The following is a 23,502-nucleotide window of genomic DNA, read 5'->3' on the forward strand; positions in this document are numbered from 1 at the left end:
AATACTTATTAAATATAATTTTAAGCGTGAAAACTGTCCATATTTTGATGTCATGATATGTAAATTAAAAATTGTTATTTTACAGTGATAATCTTGTTTTCTTGTGCCCAATAATGCATAATTTCATTTGATAAACACGTCTAGATTGAATGGTAATTTATAATCAGTCACAAGAACGTCGAATCTGAATCACTTGAAAAAAACACGGGGGTGCTTAACTTTTTTCCAGGTGTATATTAGCTGAAAAGATAAAACATCTTCACATGTTAAACAGTCAGTCCACTTGTAGAAATTATTAGCACATAAGCCTTTTTGTCAAGACCACAATAAAAACCTAGTCACTACTACCACTATAAACACAGTTCATATCAGGACTTCCCTGAAGATGGCAATATGTTATTATCAGTAACCAAAATAAAGGATATAAAACCATTTGTATTTAGTATATAGTAATGAAATTTTTTTTATAAATAATTAATAATTAACCTTAAGTGATCATATATACTACTAACCATGACAAAGAAGCTAGTTATTGTATCATGGGATTGTTACAGCGTGTTCTACATTACCTTGTGTATGTGAAACTGCACTACAACTGGCACATAGGACATGGATACCTCCAGATATTTGTAATCTAATTTTGTAAATGGGCAGCTATGTAGAGAAAGTGGGATGTAAGAGCAGTTTTGACATTTTCAACATGATATCATTTCTGACTTCAGAAAGTCAGGACTGACTGGTGTAATTTCTGTAAACATTTGCTTCTCAGTCTGCTAATTGAGTAAACTTATTGTACCACCAGTTGTAAGTAAAATTTATTTACTTTTATTTATTAAGTACCCTTTAAAAGTTTTTTGGTGTACAAAACTTGAAGATAGCTTTTATATGCGGAAACATCTGTTAACTGAGTTCTTGCCAATGTTTCCGTCTATCAATGTTATATTTTAAGATCTGTGCAAGAACTCAGCTAACAGATGTCTCCGCATATATAAAAGCTATCTTTAAGTACCCTTTCTTTTATTTCAGGACAGTTCATTTTACTTTTCAATTTTTACAATGACATAAAACTTCTGTCACTAAGCAATCAGCCATTTACTTGTCTATAGAAGTGTTTTTTGTTTATCTTTACGGTTAGCCTTGTTTCTTTAATTCCATTGCAATAAAGCCACTAAACTTATCCTTTCACACAGTAGGTCCATGAATCTTTTTATCCCAGAAATAACACAACAGTGTTCTTGGTTCATTTTTGGATTATCACTTCACCACATTCACATGATGATGTACTATTTCAAAGTGGCCAAATGTGTACACAAACTGTTTGGTAATGTGCTGTTGGACCTCCTCTAATGGTCACCCTGATGCTGAAGAAACATTAAAGATACCACTGAAACCATACACATTTCATGAAAAGCTAAGTCACCCAGTGAACAGATGAAAATAAAAAGCTGCAATACTGATGCAAAAAAGTCCAATGTGGTGATATGGTATGAAGGGAAAAAAAGTTTAATCTGAAACCACTTGGATACCAAAAAAGCCAACATACAGTGGTAATTAGGGTTAACAGTGTGGTTAATTATATATTATAACCTACACACACTATCACAATAACTTTCAAAAGATTACTGACTCAGTTTGACATACAAATTTATCTAGCCAGATTCTAGAAGCTATTTAATTCACCAGTTATGTTTATACAAGGAATCCATGGCTCACTTTAGCAACAATGAAGTTGTAATTCAACCTGTAATTCAAACTATTTGAGAATTTTTTCAATAGCAGACAAGATTGATTTTCTAAATATCTTCCAGTTTTTATTTACAGTAAACAGTTTATAACAGGTTAATCTATATATTTTGATTTTAATCTTTATATATAAAATACTATCTTTTCTTGGCTGCTTGAGAGGCTACACTAGTAGGGTTCTTATCTGTGGGACCAACTGAGAAACTTTTACTGTTGGATGCTGGTCCTGTTTTACGTAACACTATCTCATCAGTTCTTTTGCGATCTTCCAATTCCTGGGTTATTTTAGCATTTTTCATTGCTATAAAAATAAAGTACAAAATATAAATATTTCCTATTTTATTATTTAAAAAAAAATGGAATTTCAAATCCACTTGCTAATAAGTAAATTCCAAATTACATATTTTTTCTTCTATTCAGGAGGTTATTTAATTCTATACAACATGCATAACACTGATAAACAATATAAACAAGATAATTTATTCAAGGTTTTTTCCTGACACAGTGTAACAGAAACAAAATAATCATCCAAATTATTAGAAAATATGTTAAGAATTTAACATGGTATTGGCAGTTTTCTGTGTAAGACCTCTTGCCCAATTCACAAGTGATTAATTAGTATTAAAGTATTGAATAACACTTGTACATGTATATAAAATGAGAAGCATTCTGAAATCAGTTTCAATACACAGCTGAAGCTACATAGTCTACTTAATAGATGTTCAGTCTAAAAATAAGAAAACAAACAATGTAACATTTTTCAGAAGTGTATAAATGCAAAAGGTGTTGTACAAGCAAAAAAAATACTTAAATATGTATGCTACCATTCCTGCTGATAAAAGATCACTTATCAGTTTCAAAGTTTTGGTAGGCATATACCAAAGATGATATTCTTCTATTGATACATGTAATGAGTAATGTAATAAATTATATTTGATCATGCAATACAGTTAAATAGTCGATAGTGAGTTCAGACTGCTTTTTTTTAAAAGTATCAACAATGCAACAATTATCTTTTATAAAAGTGATTATAGCAGTTAGATAGAACCTAACGGCAGATACAGTTTAATAAATGAAAACAAACATTAGACAACTATTTTCTTCTTATGTTTCATTTATGCATGTATTTCTCTCATCTATGTGTATAGGTACTTCTAATTTTTTTAAAAATAGCCTATTAAAATCAATTATAGAAAAAAAAAGTTTGCATAACTATAAAGCCCATTTTTCATATCTAGTTGTAGCTTTGCATAATTCTGTTTCTGTTTAACCCTGTTGCTATGGGCAAGTCAAAATGCATGTCATGACCTTTTACAGAGTTACATTCAAAATTTAAATAAACTACTTCATTATCATCATATACAAATAAACTTGGCATCAAAACATACTTAATAAATAAAATTCTAATATTATATAAGTTTTACATTCTTAATTTTAGAACAAAATATTTAAAAATCCTCAATCTCCCATAGTATGAGAAATGTGACATCTGCTCTACAAGTCTTCCTTCTTCTCTACTTTATTTATGACCCCTCTGAGAAGTACAGAATTTAATGTAAATTACTCAATTTAATATAGCTTTTACTCAGGAAAAGTATAATTTTACAGCCTGCAAAGTTATTTCTTTATGGAGTCATAAACTAGAAAATCAGGCCCACTTGCCACACCCAAATGTCACATCCTCTCTTTCACAAATTGCCAATAGTTTCCTGACATTTTATACTATATTATTTATAACCAATAAAAAGTCAAAGCTTTAACCTACCAAATGATATTTTATATTACATTGTTTTCTGTACAGAAACCTGTCTATTTCACCTACAGTTTGAAACTTTTCTCACAGTATTCAGTTAGAAAGCCAATAAAATTATGATAGTTATAGGATATTGTTCGTTTTGTGCATATTATTATTCTACGTTCTCAGGTGCATTATATAATTAGATACAAATTTTTTAGTGTAGTAGTACCATTTGTATAAAAAAGTAGACTTAAGTTTCACTGACAGCAAAAAAACAAAAGGACCCAGATAAGTACTATTTCTTGTTTTTCACATGTATTTTTTTATTATTATAAATATAACTAAAACATAAAAATTAGAAATGTATTAGGTTAAATAAGGTTACATTAGGTAAGATAATGAAAAAAAAATTCTTTATGAAGTATGCTCATGAGCACATTGTGCATTACGTAATTCGATATGGTAATGCGAGCTTCATGTTCACCAAGTGATTTACAACTTGTATGGCAGGATTATTAGTTAGACACAATTCAAAGGGAAATAAAACAATAAAATTAAGTATGAACAAATATATACAGTTCCAAGCTTTAAGCTATTTAGAATAAACAATTGTACTTTCATTACAATTTGAAGTCATTCTAGAGAGAAAAAAAAAACGGAGTAATATAGATACAGTTCATATTTTGTTTATAGTGCTTATGAGGTTGGTCAAATTTACCAAATGGGTATAGAGTTTTAGTAGAAAAAACAACAGAGAAAATAAAAAGTTTTATATTTCTTTACGATGTTTTAGAAATTATGCAAATGAAATTTCAGAATTTTCAGTTAAAGAAAAGTATTTTTAATCTTAACATTAAAGTCACTTTGCACTCACAGCAGTCAACACTCTGATTCCATATAATCAGGGACAATTCTTTAGTAAAAATACCCAATTAAAAAATCTGATTGTTTGTGTACAAAAGACTTGTAATGTTTACTGAAAGTCTGCCAAACTGTGTGAAGACAAACACACCATATTAAAAGTTATAGCATGTAAATAGATGGTTACTTTGGGGTTACAAACTCAGTGGCAAGAGGGTTAAGTTTCTGCAAATCTTTGATATGAATAACATTTGCTGTCATAGATATTGTATTAATTTATATCAAAACTTGTGTGTTAAAATGTTTTATTTGTGTGGCAATTTATTTCACTTCATAGAAATATTAGTGATTTAATAATCAAATATAAAGAAATAAGCAGTAGACACTTAACTAACCAATGTTTTTGAAGTAGTTTCAACTTGTAGATGTCATATAGCAAATTATTCTCATAAACTCTCTTGCTACGGGTGTGGCCAAATCATCCAAGTTCAAGACCCAAAATTGACCTTTATAGTTTCCATACTAGAACTTCTAATACGTTTAGTGTATCTACACAAAATTTTACAAGCTTTCAGTAAACATTAAGAGTCATTTGTACACAAAAATATCAGGATTTTTAATAAAGTATTTTGACTAAAAATTTCTCCATGAATATATGGAGTCAAAGTGTTGACTTCTCCCAGTGCAAAGTGATTTTCATGTTAAGATTAAAAATACTTTTCTCCATCTGAAAAATCTCAAATTTCTTTTGCATAATCTCTTAAACCTCCTAAATAAATTGCAAACTTTTTTTTTTCAGTAAAAATTTATATTTTATTTGTTATTTTTTCTACTCTGACTCTATACGAGGTTGGTCAATTTGACTGACCTTATAACCACTTAAAAAAATCGAAATAAATCAAAATTACCCATTATTTCTTTCTAGAATGACTTCAAATTGTAACATGAAACTACATTTGTCTATTCTAAATAGTTTTAAATTTGTAACAGTATACATCTGGTTATACCTACATTTTATTGTTTTATTGCCCTTGGAATTGAACCTTGTCCAGCTAATATTCTTGTCACACAAGTCGTAAATCATTTGGCAAGTGTGCATCCCACATCACTGTATCAAATTACATAACATACAAGCTACTCTAACCTTATCTAACCTAAAAGGTTTCTTCAAATTTTTACATTTTAGATACTTTATCATAATAATTAAATAGATATATATGAAAAACAAGAACAAAAGTACTTATCTGGGTCTTGTTTTTCTTGGTGTCAACTGTTGAGGAAACTTAACCATAGTTTTTCTTTTTAAACTAATGGTAGTACTGCATTAAATAATTTATTTAATCAAATAATGCACCAAAGAACACAGAATATTAACATGCAAAAAACAGAAAAATGTCTCATAACTATCACAATGTGACAGGTGGGCATGGCAAAAGGGCTCTGATTTTCTATTTGATGGCTCTGTAAACAAATAAAATTGAAAGCTATAAAAATTATGCTTTGCATGAACAATGACAACACTATAATGAGTAATTTATGTTATATTTTGTACTTCTCTAAGGGGTGGCAAATGTCACAATCCTTATACTAGGGAAATTCTTTTTTTTTAAATACTGCCTTATAAAATTAAGAACTTAAAACTTATATAATATTAAAATTTGGATTATTACCTATATTTTAGTGCCAAGTTTATTCGTGTACCATGATAAGTAAGTAGTTTAATTAAATATTGAATGTAACTCACTAAAACCTCATTATATACATAGAAAAATATGTCTGTAGCAAAAGTGTAATCTACAGCTTCACATGCCAACAATTAGGCCATATCTGGCCCAAAATACTATAAGATAGAAAAGAAATAATAAAGGAAAAAAACTATAATTTTACATCTTACTGATTTATGATATTGAAGGCTTAGGAATTTTCTTTGTGACTGTTGAAAATGAGAATCAGCAGTTGTTGTACCAAAGCTCCTTTCTCTCTTGCTGTAACTGTTTTGTTTAAAAGTCAATGATGTTTTGTATGCCATATTCAAGTGTCCATAAGTCTACATTTATCACTCTAGAAACCAGATTTGTCTCTTAAAGCAATAAATTAAAGAATCTCTATTATTTTGCAGTTAGAATCTATCAACAGTCCAGCTAGTTTTCTCTGACATCATTTTATCTCATTCTATTTTAACTGGATTTGTCATGGACATAACAGTTTCTTGATTTTATTTTCTTGTATTGTCTTCATCTGCTGTTAAGCCTTTTTTGTTTCAAAGTATTGAAGGTTTATTTAAAGCCTTGTTTTGAATTTTTGAAAATTTTAAGCTCCTATGAATCCTAAATAAATGAAAAAACTAAACTGTTTTAAGTATAAAGTTACTAGAGCAATACTTACATTCTTTAAATCCTTCAATAAATCCCTTTTGCTTTATGGGTAAGTTAGCTGGATCATAGTGAACCAATTTGGGGATTTTAAAAAACTTCCGAACTGGTTCAATCTTAAGTAATGTCACTTGTCCCAGTGAAATAAAATTACTTGTAGTCCAGTAACATAAGATAGCCTGGAACACACACACACATAAAAAAGTAAAATAATTTTTAAACTTCATAGATTTTATTTTGAAAGATAATGAAAAAAAAATGTTTCATATAAAAAGATTCTTTTTTCTCATCATAACCAAAACCCCTGAGTTTGGTGAAAAGATCATCAATACTTTAAGTCTTCTATGTCAGTTACATATCCTCAAAATACATCACTATATAAACACTAATGGTGCTCTACAAACCTGGTAAAAAACAAAAGCAACTATACCCTGAGTATAGATGAGCATATACATTACTAAAGTTAGTAAAACAGAAGATACTGATTAATAAAGAAATTTTGAAAGCAATAATCTGCTCATGCAAATTAAAATGCAGAAAGGGTTGAACTTTTTTGAACAAGTAGGAAAAATGTTTGATACTGAAAAACTTTTTACAATGATAAAATCAACTGAAATTATTTTTTTATCTAAAATTCATCCAAACGAAACTCACTTATCCATGGTTTGTGTGACCTACAGTAATAGTTGCTGGTACTAATATTAAACTAAATCTACTAGGACAAGTTGGAATAAGATGTAAAATTTATTGTGAAATAGTTTGAACTTTTGTTCTTGCAGTTCACTAGGCTACCAATAAAAGAAAATAATGTTCTACTCATCGTGTACACAAATTGTGATGCTTTAATTAAACACCTGTTCCATTTTCTTTCTAATAAAGATTTCTTATAATTCCAGGCTGTGCAGTTCATTATCAGTGCATTGGTACAATAATTACTCTTGTCATCGATAGAAACACACACACACACTGGCTAAGTAAAAATTAACTTGTTCTGGTGGTGTCATTTCTGTTAAATTTTACACATTAAGTTTAACTTAAAAGTAGCTAGAGAGAGAGAGAGAGAGAGAGATCCCAAAGACATGTTGATGGAAATATTACATGCACATACCTCTGCATACTCAGTGTGTTTTAAAAAATGTAGGAAACTGAAGTTTAATAATTTAAGATAAATATATCAAGAAAATAAAATTCTGGTGATTTTCAATAAGTATTGTATATTTACAGCATGTAGGATAGAAACTTTCCTTTCATGGTTTAAACTGACAGTATTAAACATATTTGTTAATTAACTCTTTCTAAATGTGAAGTCTGGGACAGCATGTAATCTTATTATTTTTTACACAACCTTAGACCAGTGTAACGACTATAAAAAATAAGGGTATTCTATTAAAACAATTATATGTCTCAAGTTTTTTAATTCAAGGATGTTTCTAAGTACCAATCTATAATTAATTCAAAATATGTCTCACTTATGTTTTTTCACACACACAAACTTATTCATGTATATCTTTTAATGTAGTAACTCGTAGAATAAAAATACAAAATTTCATCTCTTTCATTAAAATCTGTGAAAAAAACATCATTAGATGTTTGGTAAAGACTGCTCCTACTGTTCTAGTTCAGATCATCTTATTGTCTCTATTTGCATTCCTTATTTACTTTGTTAAAATACTTAAGCCAAAACATAAAATCATCACTTACTGCTGGAAAATTTATGGCAAAAGGGAAAAGTATCAGAGGCATAGCTCGCATAAAGTATCTCATAGCTTGTAAACTGTCACTTCTCATTCCTCCTTCAGCTCCAGTCTAATCAAATCATCACAATTAGAATATTGACAACAAAAATCAAAAAACATAAACTATCAATATAATGAAATCATCTGCATCTGTAAAAATTACTGATAACTCTCTATCTATTTTAGCCCTCATAAAGTCCAAAACTGAGGTAAGTTACAAAATTTAACTTTTTCAACATAGTTTAGAAAGCAACACTGATGCACAGGCTCTATTTAATACTGGTCTTTAACAGCTTATTAGAATATTTTCTTTGTCATCAGCAATTTTTCTTCCCAAACTGATCCAACAAATTAGAATTTGCTGACACTTAAAGAGTACAGTTTCAAAGCAATGTTCAAACAAATTGTAATATATACGTATGCAGTGATAAAGTTATTAAAGACTTTAATTAACAATTTGAATTTAACAATTTCAGAAACTGAGTGGTAAAAATTTTAGTGACAGTTTTTTTAATAGATTATATATGGTCTTTAGATGAAATCTCACATGGAAGCAAATGGCAATTAGATCATCCCCCCCCCCCACACAAACCTTCTTTCACTTCATATGTCTATTAACACTAAAATATGAATAGAAAAATTTTTCAAATTAACTACAACTTTAAATTCATGTACTGAAATCATACTGTACACAGCCATGCCTTGGAAATAACAAACAGTGTGCATAGTGCACAGACACTGGATGCATATCTAATAATGGCCTACTTAGAAAACTTGATAAAAGTCATTAATCTTGTAATTAAATAACAGTACCAGAGTTAAATATGTATCAAGTTCCACATCTTAAAATGTAATGTAGAGATGATAAAAATGATACACGTCTCACTCTTAAAAGCCCAACAGTAATGCACAAAGGTAATAACCACAGTGTAACATGCACAAGTGGTGAATCAACCAAAGCTTGGAAAAAGACTTTCTTTTGTCCAACATAAAGCATACTTTGGTTGAAATTTCAAGGAAATTCCTAAAAAAAGGCAGACATGTATTTATGATAATTAAAATAGAACAACACAAGCAATATTATTTTATATGAGTTGACCTATACAAGATCAATTTAATGGTGTAACTTACATGACTGCAGCGCAACCTTTAGCTAAAATGTTTAAACGTATAATGCCGAATATTTTAATACTGATTTTCATACTTAGATAAAATAGTAACAAGTTTTAAGATTGACTGCAAAGCTTGTTAAATGTTTAAATTATTATTATTTGTTTTCTTTGTTTTTGTTGAATTTCATGAGAAGCTACCTGAGGGCTATCTGTGCCTAATTTTGAAGAGATAGATCAGAGGGGAGGTAGCAAGTCAACACCACTCACTGACAGTTGTTAGGCTATTCTTTACCACTGAAGAGTTGGATTAACTGTCACATTATAATGCTTCCATGGCTGAAACAGCAAGCATGTATGGTGATGGGATTTGAACCTGCGACATGAAGATTGCAAGTTGAATGCCCTAACCACCAGCCATGCTGTTTATTCTTTCACTCTAAGTCTACTAGGATAGGGATAAGCTTTAGAGTCAGATTTGGGGTTAATTTGAGCTTTTTTCACTATATAGTATACTTTATGAGCAAATACCTTGTATTCATTTGTTTGAATAAATCAAATAAAAAAGTTTCATGTAGTATGCCTACAAAAGCACTAAGTTCAGAGGTAAATAATAGTCTAGCAGAAGCTTTTACAGAAAAATGACCTGAACATGCTTATGACTCAAGCATCTACAGTTTTTAGGTGAGATACAACTGTATTATCAATCCTGTAATCACACTTATTCTTTTTGTGTGTATGTGTGAAAAACTTTGTGTTGTTGTTGAGTGGACTTTTTGTTTTTCCTCAGCTATTATCTGTTAACTATCCGCTATTCCAGTCCTACCTTCCTCAAAATCCATAAATGTTACAGAAACACCTTCCCCAGCATTTATTATGTAATGTTCATACACCAAACTGTAGCTTCAGAAAAATGTAATACATTTAATCCTACCTCAATAATAACAAAAAGAGTTGCACAGGTTATAAGTGGTAACCCATAAAATGGGTCGGGGATGGTCAGATCTGTAAACCACATAGTTCCTCCAGTTTTCATGCTTTCCAGAGGAAGATTGGCCATTTCTCTTAGAGCCATAAAAAATGAAATAAATATTGGTGCCTGAAAAAAAAAGAAAAAAATAATTTAATGAAACTCTTATATTATTGAATAATAATTAGTCTAGCAGAACTCAGCCATAAAAATACTATTTTTTTCATAATCTAATGTAGTTTTAATAACCTTTTTGCTCCCAGTGGCACGGCAGTATGTCTACGGACTCACACCACTAGAAACCGGGTTTTGATACCTGTGGCGGGCAGAGCACACATAGCCCCTTGTGTAGCTCTGTGCTTAATTCCAAACAATCAATCAATAACCTTTTAAAGTTTTCATAGATTTCTTTTTAAGACTTCTCTCACTGTTATGGTTACAAGTTACAAAATTTATATGTACAGTCACTCTCATACTGTATAAACACTGCACATTTTTTATGCTCTAGTCTTCTTTATTATAACTCATGTTATTGCAAAACAGAAAATGCTGTAAACTTAAGCTGCTTTTCACCTGGTGTTATTTTAGTAAGCACAAAATCAGTACCTATCAAAATATTAATGTTAGAAGTAATCAACTAATTGTATAATGTTACACAAAAGCAAAAAGTATATGGACTTCCATATACTGCAGAAGACAAGTATTTGTATTATCAGATTAAACCTTCAAAATCTTCTTAATTCTTTTTCCACACAGGCTTGATCAAATCGACCATGTTCACTATCATTTTGTACTCATTACAGTTTCCAGACTATATCTTTTAATACAGTATGTGTATCTTTACAAAATCTGGCAGACTTTCAGTAAACATTACTTTCATACAAAAAAAAATTCGATTTTTAATTAATTATTTTTAATAAACATTTATCTGTGAAAACATTGAGTAGTTTTGTTTACTAGTCTGAGTGCAAAGTGATTTTTAACGTTAAGATTAAATGTCACAATCCTCACACTGTGGGAAATTGAGGATATTGATTTAATATTGTCCTATAAAAGTAAAAACTTAAAAGTTTTATAATGTTAAAAGTTGGGTTATTAGTTACATTTTTATGCCACTTTTATTTATATACCATAATAAAAAGTAGTTTAATTAAATATTGAATGTAACTCATTAAAACCTCATGACATGTACATAAAATAATGCCCATCTTGAAAGAGTTAAATGTTCCAGAATTTTTGGAGATCATATTTTTTAACTTGCAACATGCATTCATGAACGTTAACAAACCACATCATTCTATCTTTACACTTTCCTTTGAAGCTTTTACATTTGCTATATGCAAATGTTAAAAATCTAAACCACAAAATATAAGCTAAGTTTTAGCAGTAGTTTCTACTTCTCTTTGGAATATGCAGTTTGTTTTCTTAATGCATATTTGTGAAGATACTAATGTTTATAATGTTATCATGAGACAAACAATGTTAAATGTGGATGGGTTTTTTAAGTACCTAGTTGCAAAATGAGCTAACTTTGCTGTGTCCATTACAGGGATCAAACCCCAAATTATAGTCAATATAAGCCCTCAAAATTACTGCTCAACCACTGGGGGTATTTAAATTTGACGTTATGTAACCCTATATCAACAACCAGGTCAAAGCGCTCATGTCCTGATCTTTACAGTTACATTAAAAATGCTTCAATGCCTCTGATGGAAACTGTTTACAAACCCAAATAGCCACTAAATGTTGAACCAGCTCTTCTTGACTGTCGTATGGACAGATCAAAATATAAGTGGTGAAACTCACTTTGATAAGAATTCTGGACTACCCACGGCCAGGTACATCAAAACAAACATCACCATCACCACCACAGGAAAGAGGCAGAGCTAAGAGGAGTAGAGGAAAGGGCAGAGCTCCAGTGAGTGCTATCTCTGATCCTTCCTCAAAGGAGAAGATTCTTTTATACAGTAGCAGTTGGACATGGGTGAAAATCATGAGAGAAGAACAACAACAGATACCTCCATTCAACAGAGGTGAACTTGTCTCCCAACAGGTCACCTCTTTGAATAAACCAATGGAAATTTTCAAACTCCTTTTCACAGCAGAAGCTCTGCACCTAATTGTAGGTGAAACAAACAGATATGTGCATAAAACAAAAGTAAATCAAAATGAACCCCCTCAAAAGAAAAAACTGTTAAGGGGAAAGATGTTACTCTTGAGGATATCTTAGCTTACTCTGGCCTACTTTTAGTTATGGGCTTTAAGCCTCATCCTTCTATTTCTGATTACTGGTCTACCTATCTTCCCTTTCATAATTTTTGGTTTACTAAAATCTTTTCTAGGGACAGGTTTTAAGCTATCCATAAACATTTACATATTAATATCAACTCTAACACTCTTCCTAGGACTGGCCCTAACCATGATAAACTTTCTAAGGTTAGACCTATCATAGACCTTCTTCTGAAGTCCTTTGTTTCTCACTATTCTCCTAACAGGGAATTGTCTGTAGATGAGCAATGTTGAGTACAAAATGTAGGATTGGTTCCCTCCAATACCTACCAAAGAAACCAGTCAAGTGGGTTATCAAGTTGTGGGTCCTGATAGATGCTGTAAGTGGATACTGTTTAAAGTTCAAGATCTACACAGGCAAGGAGGGACAAATGCCAGCCAGAGGTTTAGTGGTTAACGTTTTCATGGACCTGATAGTCAGATTCAACAGACTAGGGCACTCTCTTTTCATGGACAATTTCTAGACTTCTCCTCATTTACTTGATAAATTGTTGGCTGTTGGAACTTATGCTTGTGGGACACATAGGAAGGACAGATTGCATTTCCAACGGGAACTGGTTGCAACAACCCTACAATAAGGGGAAGCACAATTTTTTAAATGTGGAAGTTTGACAGCAGTGAAGTGGGTGGACAAACGAGACATCTATGCCCTTTAACTATAAGAAGAGGAAGGGATGCTGAGGTTACAAAACCTCAGTTAATTGTAGACCACAACAAGTTTATGGGAGAAGGAGACCTCAATGACCAGTTCCTGAGCTACTATTCAACTGGACAAAGGTCAATAAAATGGTATAAAAAACTTTTTTTTTCTGGCTTTTGGATTTGACCATAGTCAATGCTTTTATTCTCTACAAGACAAAACCAATCAGCTGGAATTATCACAGAAGTCCTTCAAGATGGAGCTGGTCACTTCTCTTGTTGAGCTTCTACTTCAGAGCAGACCCAATCCTTCTGGTATTCCACTTACAACATTTACACAGGACTCTCCTCTGAGATGCAGAATGTCCCTTAAAGACAACAGGATACTCACAACATGTACACTCTCTGATGTATATCTTTGTATGAAACACTTTGCAGAGTATCACACTAGTGATACTCTGCAAAACAGTTAAGTTTATACTTAGTACATAACTAAAACTGCTGAATTATCATAGATGATATATTTTGCATGTTATAACATAAAATAAAATCTGTTTGATAGTTTCACTAAAATATTGTTTATGCACCAGGTAAAAGTATCTTCTCTTTTCCTTTTACAAATACAGTTCTTTCTTTTCCTCTAACAAATAATTAGACAGTAGCATCTTAGCATTTTTACTGTATTTGGATGTACAACATTGTTTCCTTTTTACAATGTTTTTGCCTGAAATATTTTTGTAAAGTTTTCTTTTGTTATTCATACACTTGTATGTATGATACTGCCTTTCATTTTAGTTTTCTCTGGGAAGAGCTTCATGTATATTTTCTGAAAATTTTTCATTCTCAAACATTTGTATACAATTCTGTATATCAGAATTTGTTTTACTTACATATTTTATTATTTTTCTGTTATTTATACACTTGTATGTGTAATATCTCCTGTCATGTGCATTTTCTAAAATGTAAATATATCTATATAGTTATGTGAAATACATATATACATAGATTGATATTCATTTATAGTTTGTTTTATTTGTTTTCTGAAAGTTGTTCACATTCTTGAACAGTTGTATACAATCTGTTCAAGAATGTGAACAACTTTGTATAACTGTATATTTGTTTCAGCTTTTGAGTGTACATTGTGAGTAAATATTTGCATACATTTATATAGATGAGGTTGTACAGTTTTTCGTTGCTTTCTTTTACTGTACATTTCTAAATGTTACGATTAAATATAAGTTGTAAAGTTTCTAATGTTGCATTATTTGCTTTTACTTTACGTCAGTTTAGACAATTAGAAAAACTACATAGCCCTACAAAGTTCAAATCTAACTATAATACCAATATTTTGCAAACTACACTGATATTTCGGCTTCCATAACTTACATTTATACCTATATATTTACTCATAAGTACTTAAATTTTAGTTATTTTTCTTAAAACATAGAACAATAAATGAAAATTACATAGAAAACAATGATTTCTAGTACTTATGCAAAGTTACAGTGATAGGAATATATTTTGCCCTCATGTGCCTTTATTGCTAAGCCTCATTAATTTTTGAGTGAACGGTGAAGGAATATAATTTTGGTAGGCTTCAAATATACATTTTAGAAAGAAAAAATAATTAAATTACTCTACTAGGACACGAAAACATCTGTAACTTGCTTAAGTTTCTAAATAAAATATGTATGTGCTAAAAAAATTAATATCTGTTTGGAGCAACAACTTGGTCATCACCATTAAAAAGTCTTGACAAAATTATTATTTTCTCTTCCAAGCTCTTTACAAACAACTGTCAGAATCATGTAAAGCACAACTTGTCCTTTCTATTGGTTATAAAAACACCCTTAAGAAAAGTAGGTGGAGCTAAACAAGAGGTTTGGAAAGAATGGAGTAGGATGAGATACCACTCTAGTTGATTTGCTAAATACATTGATTTCTCAGCATATCAAAGTGGTGGGAGATTCTAAATTTATATTCTAGTTTGCCAGTATCTAGAATTCATGTTTCTAATTTGTTAATCAACTGTAGACATATATAGTAGGTGTAAAAAAAATGTAAACAGAGCAACAAGACATGAAGAAGTTACACACACACAAATCGATATTTAGCTTTTTTTTATATATATTTCCTTTTATATTAAGAAATTAAAACATAAATAATATTAAAATCTGAAATATAAACTATGTTTTGATACCAATTTTATTGATATGTAGTAATAATAAAGTTACTTATTAAACTTTTGAAAATAAATCGATAATAAACCATGACATGTGCAGTTAGACCCAACTGTTGTGAAAGGGTTAAAGATCAAAATAAAAAAGTGAAATCTCCAAACAAGCTACCGCTTAAAGAAGTCATCTTCAGTATATTAGAGAAGATCTTGAATTTGAAGATTTCAATCGGGATTTCGACAAAACATTTACTACAACAGCAGAAAAGTTACAATGTAAGTTAATCCAACTGAAATTTTTTAATTAACTGCAGAAACAATTTGGTAATACCAAAATTTATCAAGATCACATGTAATCAAAAAGGAAGGCACATAATGTACCATCTGGAAAAAACTAAATTAAAACTATTAAAGATCAAGATAAAGGAAAAAAGAGTGAAATCTCCAAACTAGGAGCTACTGTTTACAGAAGTCACCTCTAGTATATTAGGGAAAATCCTGAATTTGATGAAGATTTCAGCAGTCTTTGGTATGAAAATTACTGTTGGAGTAGAATTAAACAAGAAAATGAGTAATACAGTAAACAGTTGGATATTAAGTTTAAATCTTTACATAAACCTAAGAAAAATGAAACTTCTGACGTGCCGCAACTATCTAATCCAAAATATATTAATAAACTTGATGTCAACCTTACAGATATGTAAATTAATGTACTAAGTTTAGACTTAAATTTTGCTGTAACTCCACAGATTATACCCATTAAAGTTATGGTATCTAATATTGAATCTAACATTAAACAAATTAAAGATAGTAAAATAAAAATCATTATCAGATATCAATATCAAGATTTTGTTTCGAAACTAAATGTTAAAATTAATAGTAATTTGACAAAAGAAAAAAAATTAGCTTTGCAAATCCTTAAAAAATAACAATAATATTGTTGTTACACAAGCTGATAAATAAGGGTGTATTGTGGTGATGAACAATTCTAATTATATTTCCAGTGTGGATCACTTATTAGATTTTTATTTTCCCCTTAAAAGAGACCCAACATTAAAATTTCATAACTTAATAAAAAAAACATGTTGACAAATGTATACCTTTGTCACCTGAACAAAAAAAAAGAACCTGATTACTTCCAATTCTTGTCCACCTCGTTTTTATGCTTTACTCAAGATTCATAAATTAAACAATAGCTTCAGACCTATTGTATCTAGTATAGGTACCTCATCTCAGTACACTGCAAAGTACATTGATAAAATATTTTCGTATTTGAGTAATAAGAATAAATATATTATTAGAAATTCTGCTAAATTTTTTTCAAAAATTAAGAACATTAATCTGACAAATTGGTATCATTTGATATAATTTCTTTGTTTACTAAAGTCCTGGTTGAAGATGCTATTAATTGTTTTCATGATAGATTAGTTCAAGCTTACATTTCCCTGGTTGAAATTGATATTATTAATTTAACCAGAGTATGTGTTGAAAATTCTTTTTCCAAGTTAATGAGAAATATTATGAACAAATTATTGGATTAGCCATGGGTTCTCTTCTTTCTCCACTCTTATGTGATTTTTATATGGACAATTTTGACATATTGCTCTTGATAATGCAACTTTAAAACCTGATCGTTAGATTACATTTGTTGACAAGATCTTCGTGGTTTAGCAGCATGAAAATACCAAATTGAAAATATTTGCTGATTACCTAAATAATGTTGATCCCTCTAAAACTATTCAGTTTGTATATGAAACTGAACAAGATAATTGTTTACCTTTCTTAGACGTATTTGTAAAAAGAAATGATGATGGAACTCTGTCTACAACTGTTTACTGAAAACCTTACTCAGTTTCTATGCCACTGCATCAAAGATCGTGTCACCCATTTTCTCAAATGTTAGCAGCTTTTCATATTTATATAAACAGAGCATTTAAAATTTTTTCAGATCCCATTGATTTAAAAAATGAATTAGATTATATAAAAGTCACTGCAATTGATAGAGGTTATACTGTTGATATAATTGAATGTTTAATACACAGAAACTATAATTCTAATTTAATTAAGCAATGCACTAGAGTAAACAGTGTTTATGATAAGAAAAGAAATATTACTGTAATATTAACATAAGTATACAATGTAGCTAGTCAAGTTGCCAATGTATTTAGAAAACAATTTTTGTTCCCATTTTTAAGTCATTTAATGAAATTAAAACAATACTTCCTAGCATTAAAGATGAAAAAAGATATTCTACAAAAAAAAGGAATATATATCAAATTAGATGTGAATGTAACAAAAAATATATTGGCCAAACTAAACATAATTTGAAATACCACATTAATGAACATAAAGTTATGTACGTAATGAAAAGATGTTAATTTCTCCACTGGTCGAATACATTGCAGAAACAGGTCACTCAATACATTGGCATAAAACAATAATATTCAATGAACCCAATACAGTGAATGAGTTTAATATCAGAGAATCTATTGAAATTTTGTGTTACAAATGTAAATTAAATAACCATTTGTTAAATAGAGATGAAGAGTTGGTTGGCGATAGTGCTGAACTTTGGAGGATTGACTTCATATGTGCAGTATTCATGTCACCCCAGTGAATTACAGTGAGTCCGAACATTCTTATATAAAAACCAGCTGTTCTCGTAGATTTTTTACTCCTGATGATGGTAGCGAAAGCTACCAAAACATGTAGTCATTTTTAATTTTTTTGAAATTTTATTTTGTAATGTAAACATTGTTTTGCCTATATTTTTAAATAAAATTTATTACACAATGTTGCCCTATTCATATTTTACATAGTAGAGGTATTGGCAAGAATATAAGTTCAGAATCTTCAATCTTTTTGTTTTACTGAGATATAAAAAAAAGTCAAACCCATATACAACATGCCTCCACATCATTCTGTCTTTCACAAAATGTCAATAATTCTCTCTGACATAGCTATTACATTATTTAGAACCTTTAGAAATAACAATTTTTCTTTACAAGATTACTTATCCTGTTATTTCATTTTTGCACACATAAATAGGTGTTTAGCCTCAGTTTCATTATTTGCAATTATGCTGTTCAGCTTCAAGTAGCTAAAGGAATTCTTTTGACATTTATAGTTTAGTTAGAAAGCCAGTTAAATTATAGTAGTTCGAAACATTCTGTTCTAGTACCCAATATACTTTTTTGCATTCTAAAATGCATATTTGAAAAGAAAATTAACAATTTTATGGAAAATCAACATAGTATGAGAAAACTAATGCTAAGGAAGTATGCTCTTGAGAATAAATTATTGAAATAAGCTTCAACTCTAATGTTAGTCCAAAATGTGTTTTCTATACGTTTTTTTCTTTACTGTTTTATATTTTTTAACAAAAGTAACTAAAATGTAAAAATTAAAAACTTATTAGGTTAAATAACACAAAGTAAATTAAAAAAAAAACTTAATGAGCCTAGCTCAAGCTAACTGCATCATGTGATTGTAATTCCATCAGTTGTTTACCTCCTGCTGTGGTTAATTGCCTGTCACAAACTTAGGTAGGATCTAAAGGGCATTGTAAATAATAAAATTAAAAGCAAGCATGTGTATAAAAAGGTTATAAAGCTGAGCCTTTTTCAATAAATAATTGTAATATCTGTTACAATCTACAGTCACAGTACAAAAAAGTATGATTGATTTTATTCTTATTTTGTATATATGAAAACTAAGATAAGCATTTATATTGTTATCATGAAAATAATACTGCACTCAGACTGACTCATTAAAGACTATATAAATTCATAGGAAAATCTTTAGTGAAATACTATATTAACCCATTGACTGCTGATTAGCTGAATAGGGTATGGTCCACCTCTGGCAGTTGAATGAGAGTGTGCTGTATACAGTGTATGGCTCACAAAACTTCTGCAAGCATTTACAGCAGCAACAGTCAAAGGGTTAAAAGTTTTGTTTGTTTGTATACAACAGACTTATTCTCGAAAAACTAAGTTAACAAGAGGCATTAGCTGACACACCAGAAAAATAAAAAAATCATTTTTTAAAGATTCAAAATGAATATTTTGAATCAAATTCTATAATAGGAAGAAAGGCTCTCTTTATGTTCCACAATTTGGGAGAGAATTCAATTTTCAGAGACATTAACTCCTCCCATACAGAGTCCATTGATATGACTGACCTTGTAACAACAAAGTAACCATTAGAGTTTCCATATTATAAATTATAATTTGTTTTTTTACACCTTCACAAAAAATTTGATTTTTTAATTATTTTTACTAAATATTTGTTCAAGAATATATGGAGTAAGAGTGCTGACTCCTCTGAGTGCAAAGTGATTTTTCACGTTAAGATTAAAAATACTTTTCTTCATCTGGAAATTTCCAAAGTTCATTTGCATAACCTCTAAAACTTTTGAATAAATATCAATTTTTTTTCCAGTAAAATTTTATATTCTATCTGTTATTTTCTCTACCCTAACTCTATATTGGCATGGCAGATTTGATGGACTTTGTAACAACCATATAAAAATATTAAATAAATATAAATTACCCTGTTTTTATTTTTGAATGACTGTAGATTGTAACAAAAAACTACAATTGTTTATACTAAATAGCTTAAGGCTTGTAACAGTCTACACCTGTTTATGCTTAATCTTATTTTTATTGCCCTTTGAACTGTGTCTAATTAATAACCCTACTACGCAAGCTGTAAATCATATTACCTCATTGAATCATGTAACACACAAGCTGCTAAAGAGAATACATCAAGAAGATTCTTTTTGTTTTCACTATATTACCTAATATAACCTAATTCTTCTAATTTTCACATTTTAGTTATTTTCATAACAATTAAAAAATATACATGAAAAACAAGATATATAGTTCTTATATTTGATCTCTTTTTTTTTGCTGTCATTTGCTGATGAAACTAAAGCCTACTTTTTGTAATAATTATGATTCCAGTACACTAAATAATTTATATTTACTTAAGTAATGCACCTAAGAACACAGAATAATGACATGCCCAAAGCAAACAATGTCTTATAACTATTATAAATTAACTGGATTTCTCACTAAAACAAGAAAGAAGCTTAAATTAATACCCATCTCTGCTTGATCTGAACACAACAAGATAAACTTTCAAACTGAAGACAAAATTGACGATACTCTGTACTGAAAACAATGTAGTGTTATATGTCATTCAATAGATTAAAACTTTGCCTTTCAATTTGTTATAAACGATATAAAACATCAGAGAGAATTACTGGCAATTTATGAAAGAGATGATATGACAGGTAGGCATGGCAAGTGGTTCTGATTTTCTAGTTTATGATTCCATACACAAATAAGATTGAAGGCTATAAAAATTATAATGAGTAATTTGCCCAAAATTGCATACTTCGGAGAGGAGTGGTAAATAAAGGAGAAAAAGAGGGATGATTTTGTTTCTTAGAGTAAAGCCATATTGATCTATATGCTGTGTCCTCTATGAGGAATCAAACCCTGAATTTTAGCATTGTAAGTCTGTAGACTTACCACTGTCTCACCAGGGGATAAGGGGGGAAAACTTAAGAGAACAAATGTCATGATTCTCATACTAAGGAAGATTGAGGATGTTTTAAATATTTCTTTATATAATTAAAAACTTAATTTTTATATAATAATAAAACTTGATATATTAACTATAGTTTGATGCCAAGTTTATTCATATACATTCATAATACAGTATTTTAAAACAATTTTGAGTGGGTTAAATATGTATCTTATTAGTTATACAATTAGGAATATTTTAATGTAAACTTATTTTTCTACAAGCATTAAAGTAACATGAATTGTAACACATGCTAATGATGATTTTAAAATATATTTTTTAATTAAATAGATATTAGTGTAAAGTGACTAACAATTATGAACTCTGAGCATTTATCAAAAATATAGAGATACAAACAACACTGATATAAAAGTTATTCTAAAAGTGATATTTTATTAATCAACATATCATAGACTGTTACTTTTTACATTTCATTTGCACTTTTAGTCTACCCGAGGCCCTTATCATTTTATGAACTATTACTTGACAGAGGTTAAAAATCTGAGTAAAATAATATTTTTGGTCTATAATGGCTGTGCATTAAGAATTAGTAATTATTGTTACTTATTACTGGGACTGCGTTACTTGCTTAAATATTGTCAAGCAAGAGCAAATATGCTCAATTTAATAGCTATGGCTCATTTTTTAATAAGAATTTAAAATTCAAGTTTAATCATCATTAATAATTCATTCAAGATATTCTGAAACTCTTACCAAGAATGTAACTACATATATTTGACAATTTCAAACTGCTGAATTGTGACAATATACAACACTGGACTAATTTTGTAGGGGTGGGGTGGTGGCCGTAAGTATTATTCATTAACTACAGTTTGAGCAATAAATTAACACAAGTGGGTAAATAAGATGCAAAAATACTAATTCTAATATTTATAAGCATAAAGTAATGACAATGATTTGTTTTGTTAAATTGCTAAGCAAGTACTTATGAAAAAACAAGCTCCAAGAACATAGTCAAACATTTGCAAACTAATAGGTTTATATGAAATGATTAAAATTGTCATAGTGACATAGTTACAAACATGTATTTTTCAATGATACATCCTGTTTTTGATTAATTTCATTTTTCTCTTAGTCGGGGGAGGTAATTGTTGCACTCATTTCATTTTTATTCTCTGTAATTTTTTGCTGATCTGCCTGGATTTAAATCGAATTTTATCACTTTGATTACTGAATGACCCTTTTTGCAGAATGATGGTGATGAAGTCAAACACACGTATAAAAGGATTGTAATTCAAGCATTTCTAAGGTAATATCAGAGTTTTACTGTGTTAGCATTATTTTTTAATCATTTAACTTAAATAAGGAATGCTGATAGTTTAATTACTTTTTATTAAGACAAAGTAGAAAGTAATTAAATGACAGATTTGGATGGGATCCCAATATTTGAACCATGAAATACATAAATTCCAGGATTCAGGAAAAGCTTTGAGATTGCAACCCCAATTTCATAATGATGCATCATATCATTCATTTTGTACTAATAGAATATGTTTCAAATACTTTGCTTTTTTCATAGTTTTAGCTCAAACAGTAGTTCTTGAATATATGCTTAGTTTCAACAACAGCTTGCACAACTGTTAATATGAAGTTTCATAACACTAATGGCAAGGGTAGCAAACACATAATACTGTTAAGGTATTCAGTATCTATACATTCACTGGATAGGGTCATCAGTCAAGTTATGGAATGTTCAATGGAGGGTCATTCCATGTCTAATCACCAAGCAAAAAGCCATTTTGACACCTAACATCTCAGAATTGGCCAATTTTTTAACTGATGGTACCTACCTATGAGTTAAGTATACCTGCAAATGCTTTTTTCAAAAACTTATCAACACCAAATTTGGAGCAAATACTCTTCAAACCATGTAGTTTACTATATTAAAAATCTGAGATGGTTTTTTTCCTATTACAAAGTACTAGTCCTCTGAAAATTGACTAAATTATAAAGCGAATATGCCTAAATTCTAGTTCACATGATATATTGGTAATTGCTGTTCAATTTCAAGAGTGCTTAAAACTATATTGAGGTTAATTCTATAATAAAACTGAATATTATTTACATGAGTTACAGAAAACTGATGCAATTCTAAAGTCAGTTTTATATTTATATTTTTGCTTGGTAGCTTAAATTCTTATTCTAACCTTGAAAATGTGCTTTTACAAGGACTATACAATTTTCAGGATTCTTACAGAAAATTGCTATTTGCTGGGCTATACAAGATCTACTGGATTGAAATCTGTTCAGAGT

At 29.7% G+C, this 23,502-nt stretch overlaps 1 protein-coding gene across 2 annotated transcripts in view; it reads right to left on the reverse strand.

Moving 5' to 3' along the window:
- Positions 1–1,631: 1,631 nt before the first annotated feature.
- LOC106464514 (mitochondrial inner membrane protein OXA1L-like) overlaps positions 1,632–23,502 on the reverse strand; it is a 67,988-nt gene continuing 46,117 nt past the window's right edge. For both annotated transcript variants that reach the window (XM_013924659.2, XM_022392250.1), the window contains exons 6-9: positions 10,494–10,658; positions 8,416–8,520; positions 6,728–6,893; positions 1,632–2,044 (exon numbers count right to left, since the gene is read on the reverse strand). In XM_013924659.2, coding sequence (XP_013780113.1) covers positions 1,881–2,044; positions 6,728–6,893; positions 8,416–8,520; positions 10,494–10,658 — 600 coding nt within the window. In that variant the 3' untranslated portion in view covers positions 1,632–1,880. The remainder of the gene's footprint in view (positions 2,045–6,727; positions 6,894–8,415; positions 8,521–10,493; positions 10,659–23,502) is intronic.

This window comes from Limulus polyphemus, unplaced genomic scaffold, assembly GCF_000517525.1.
Source record: "Limulus polyphemus unplaced genomic scaffold, Limulus_polyphemus-2.1.2 Scaffold1673, whole genome shotgun sequence".
NCBI classification, from domain to species: domain Eukaryota; kingdom Metazoa; phylum Arthropoda; class Merostomata; order Xiphosura; family Limulidae; genus Limulus; species Limulus polyphemus.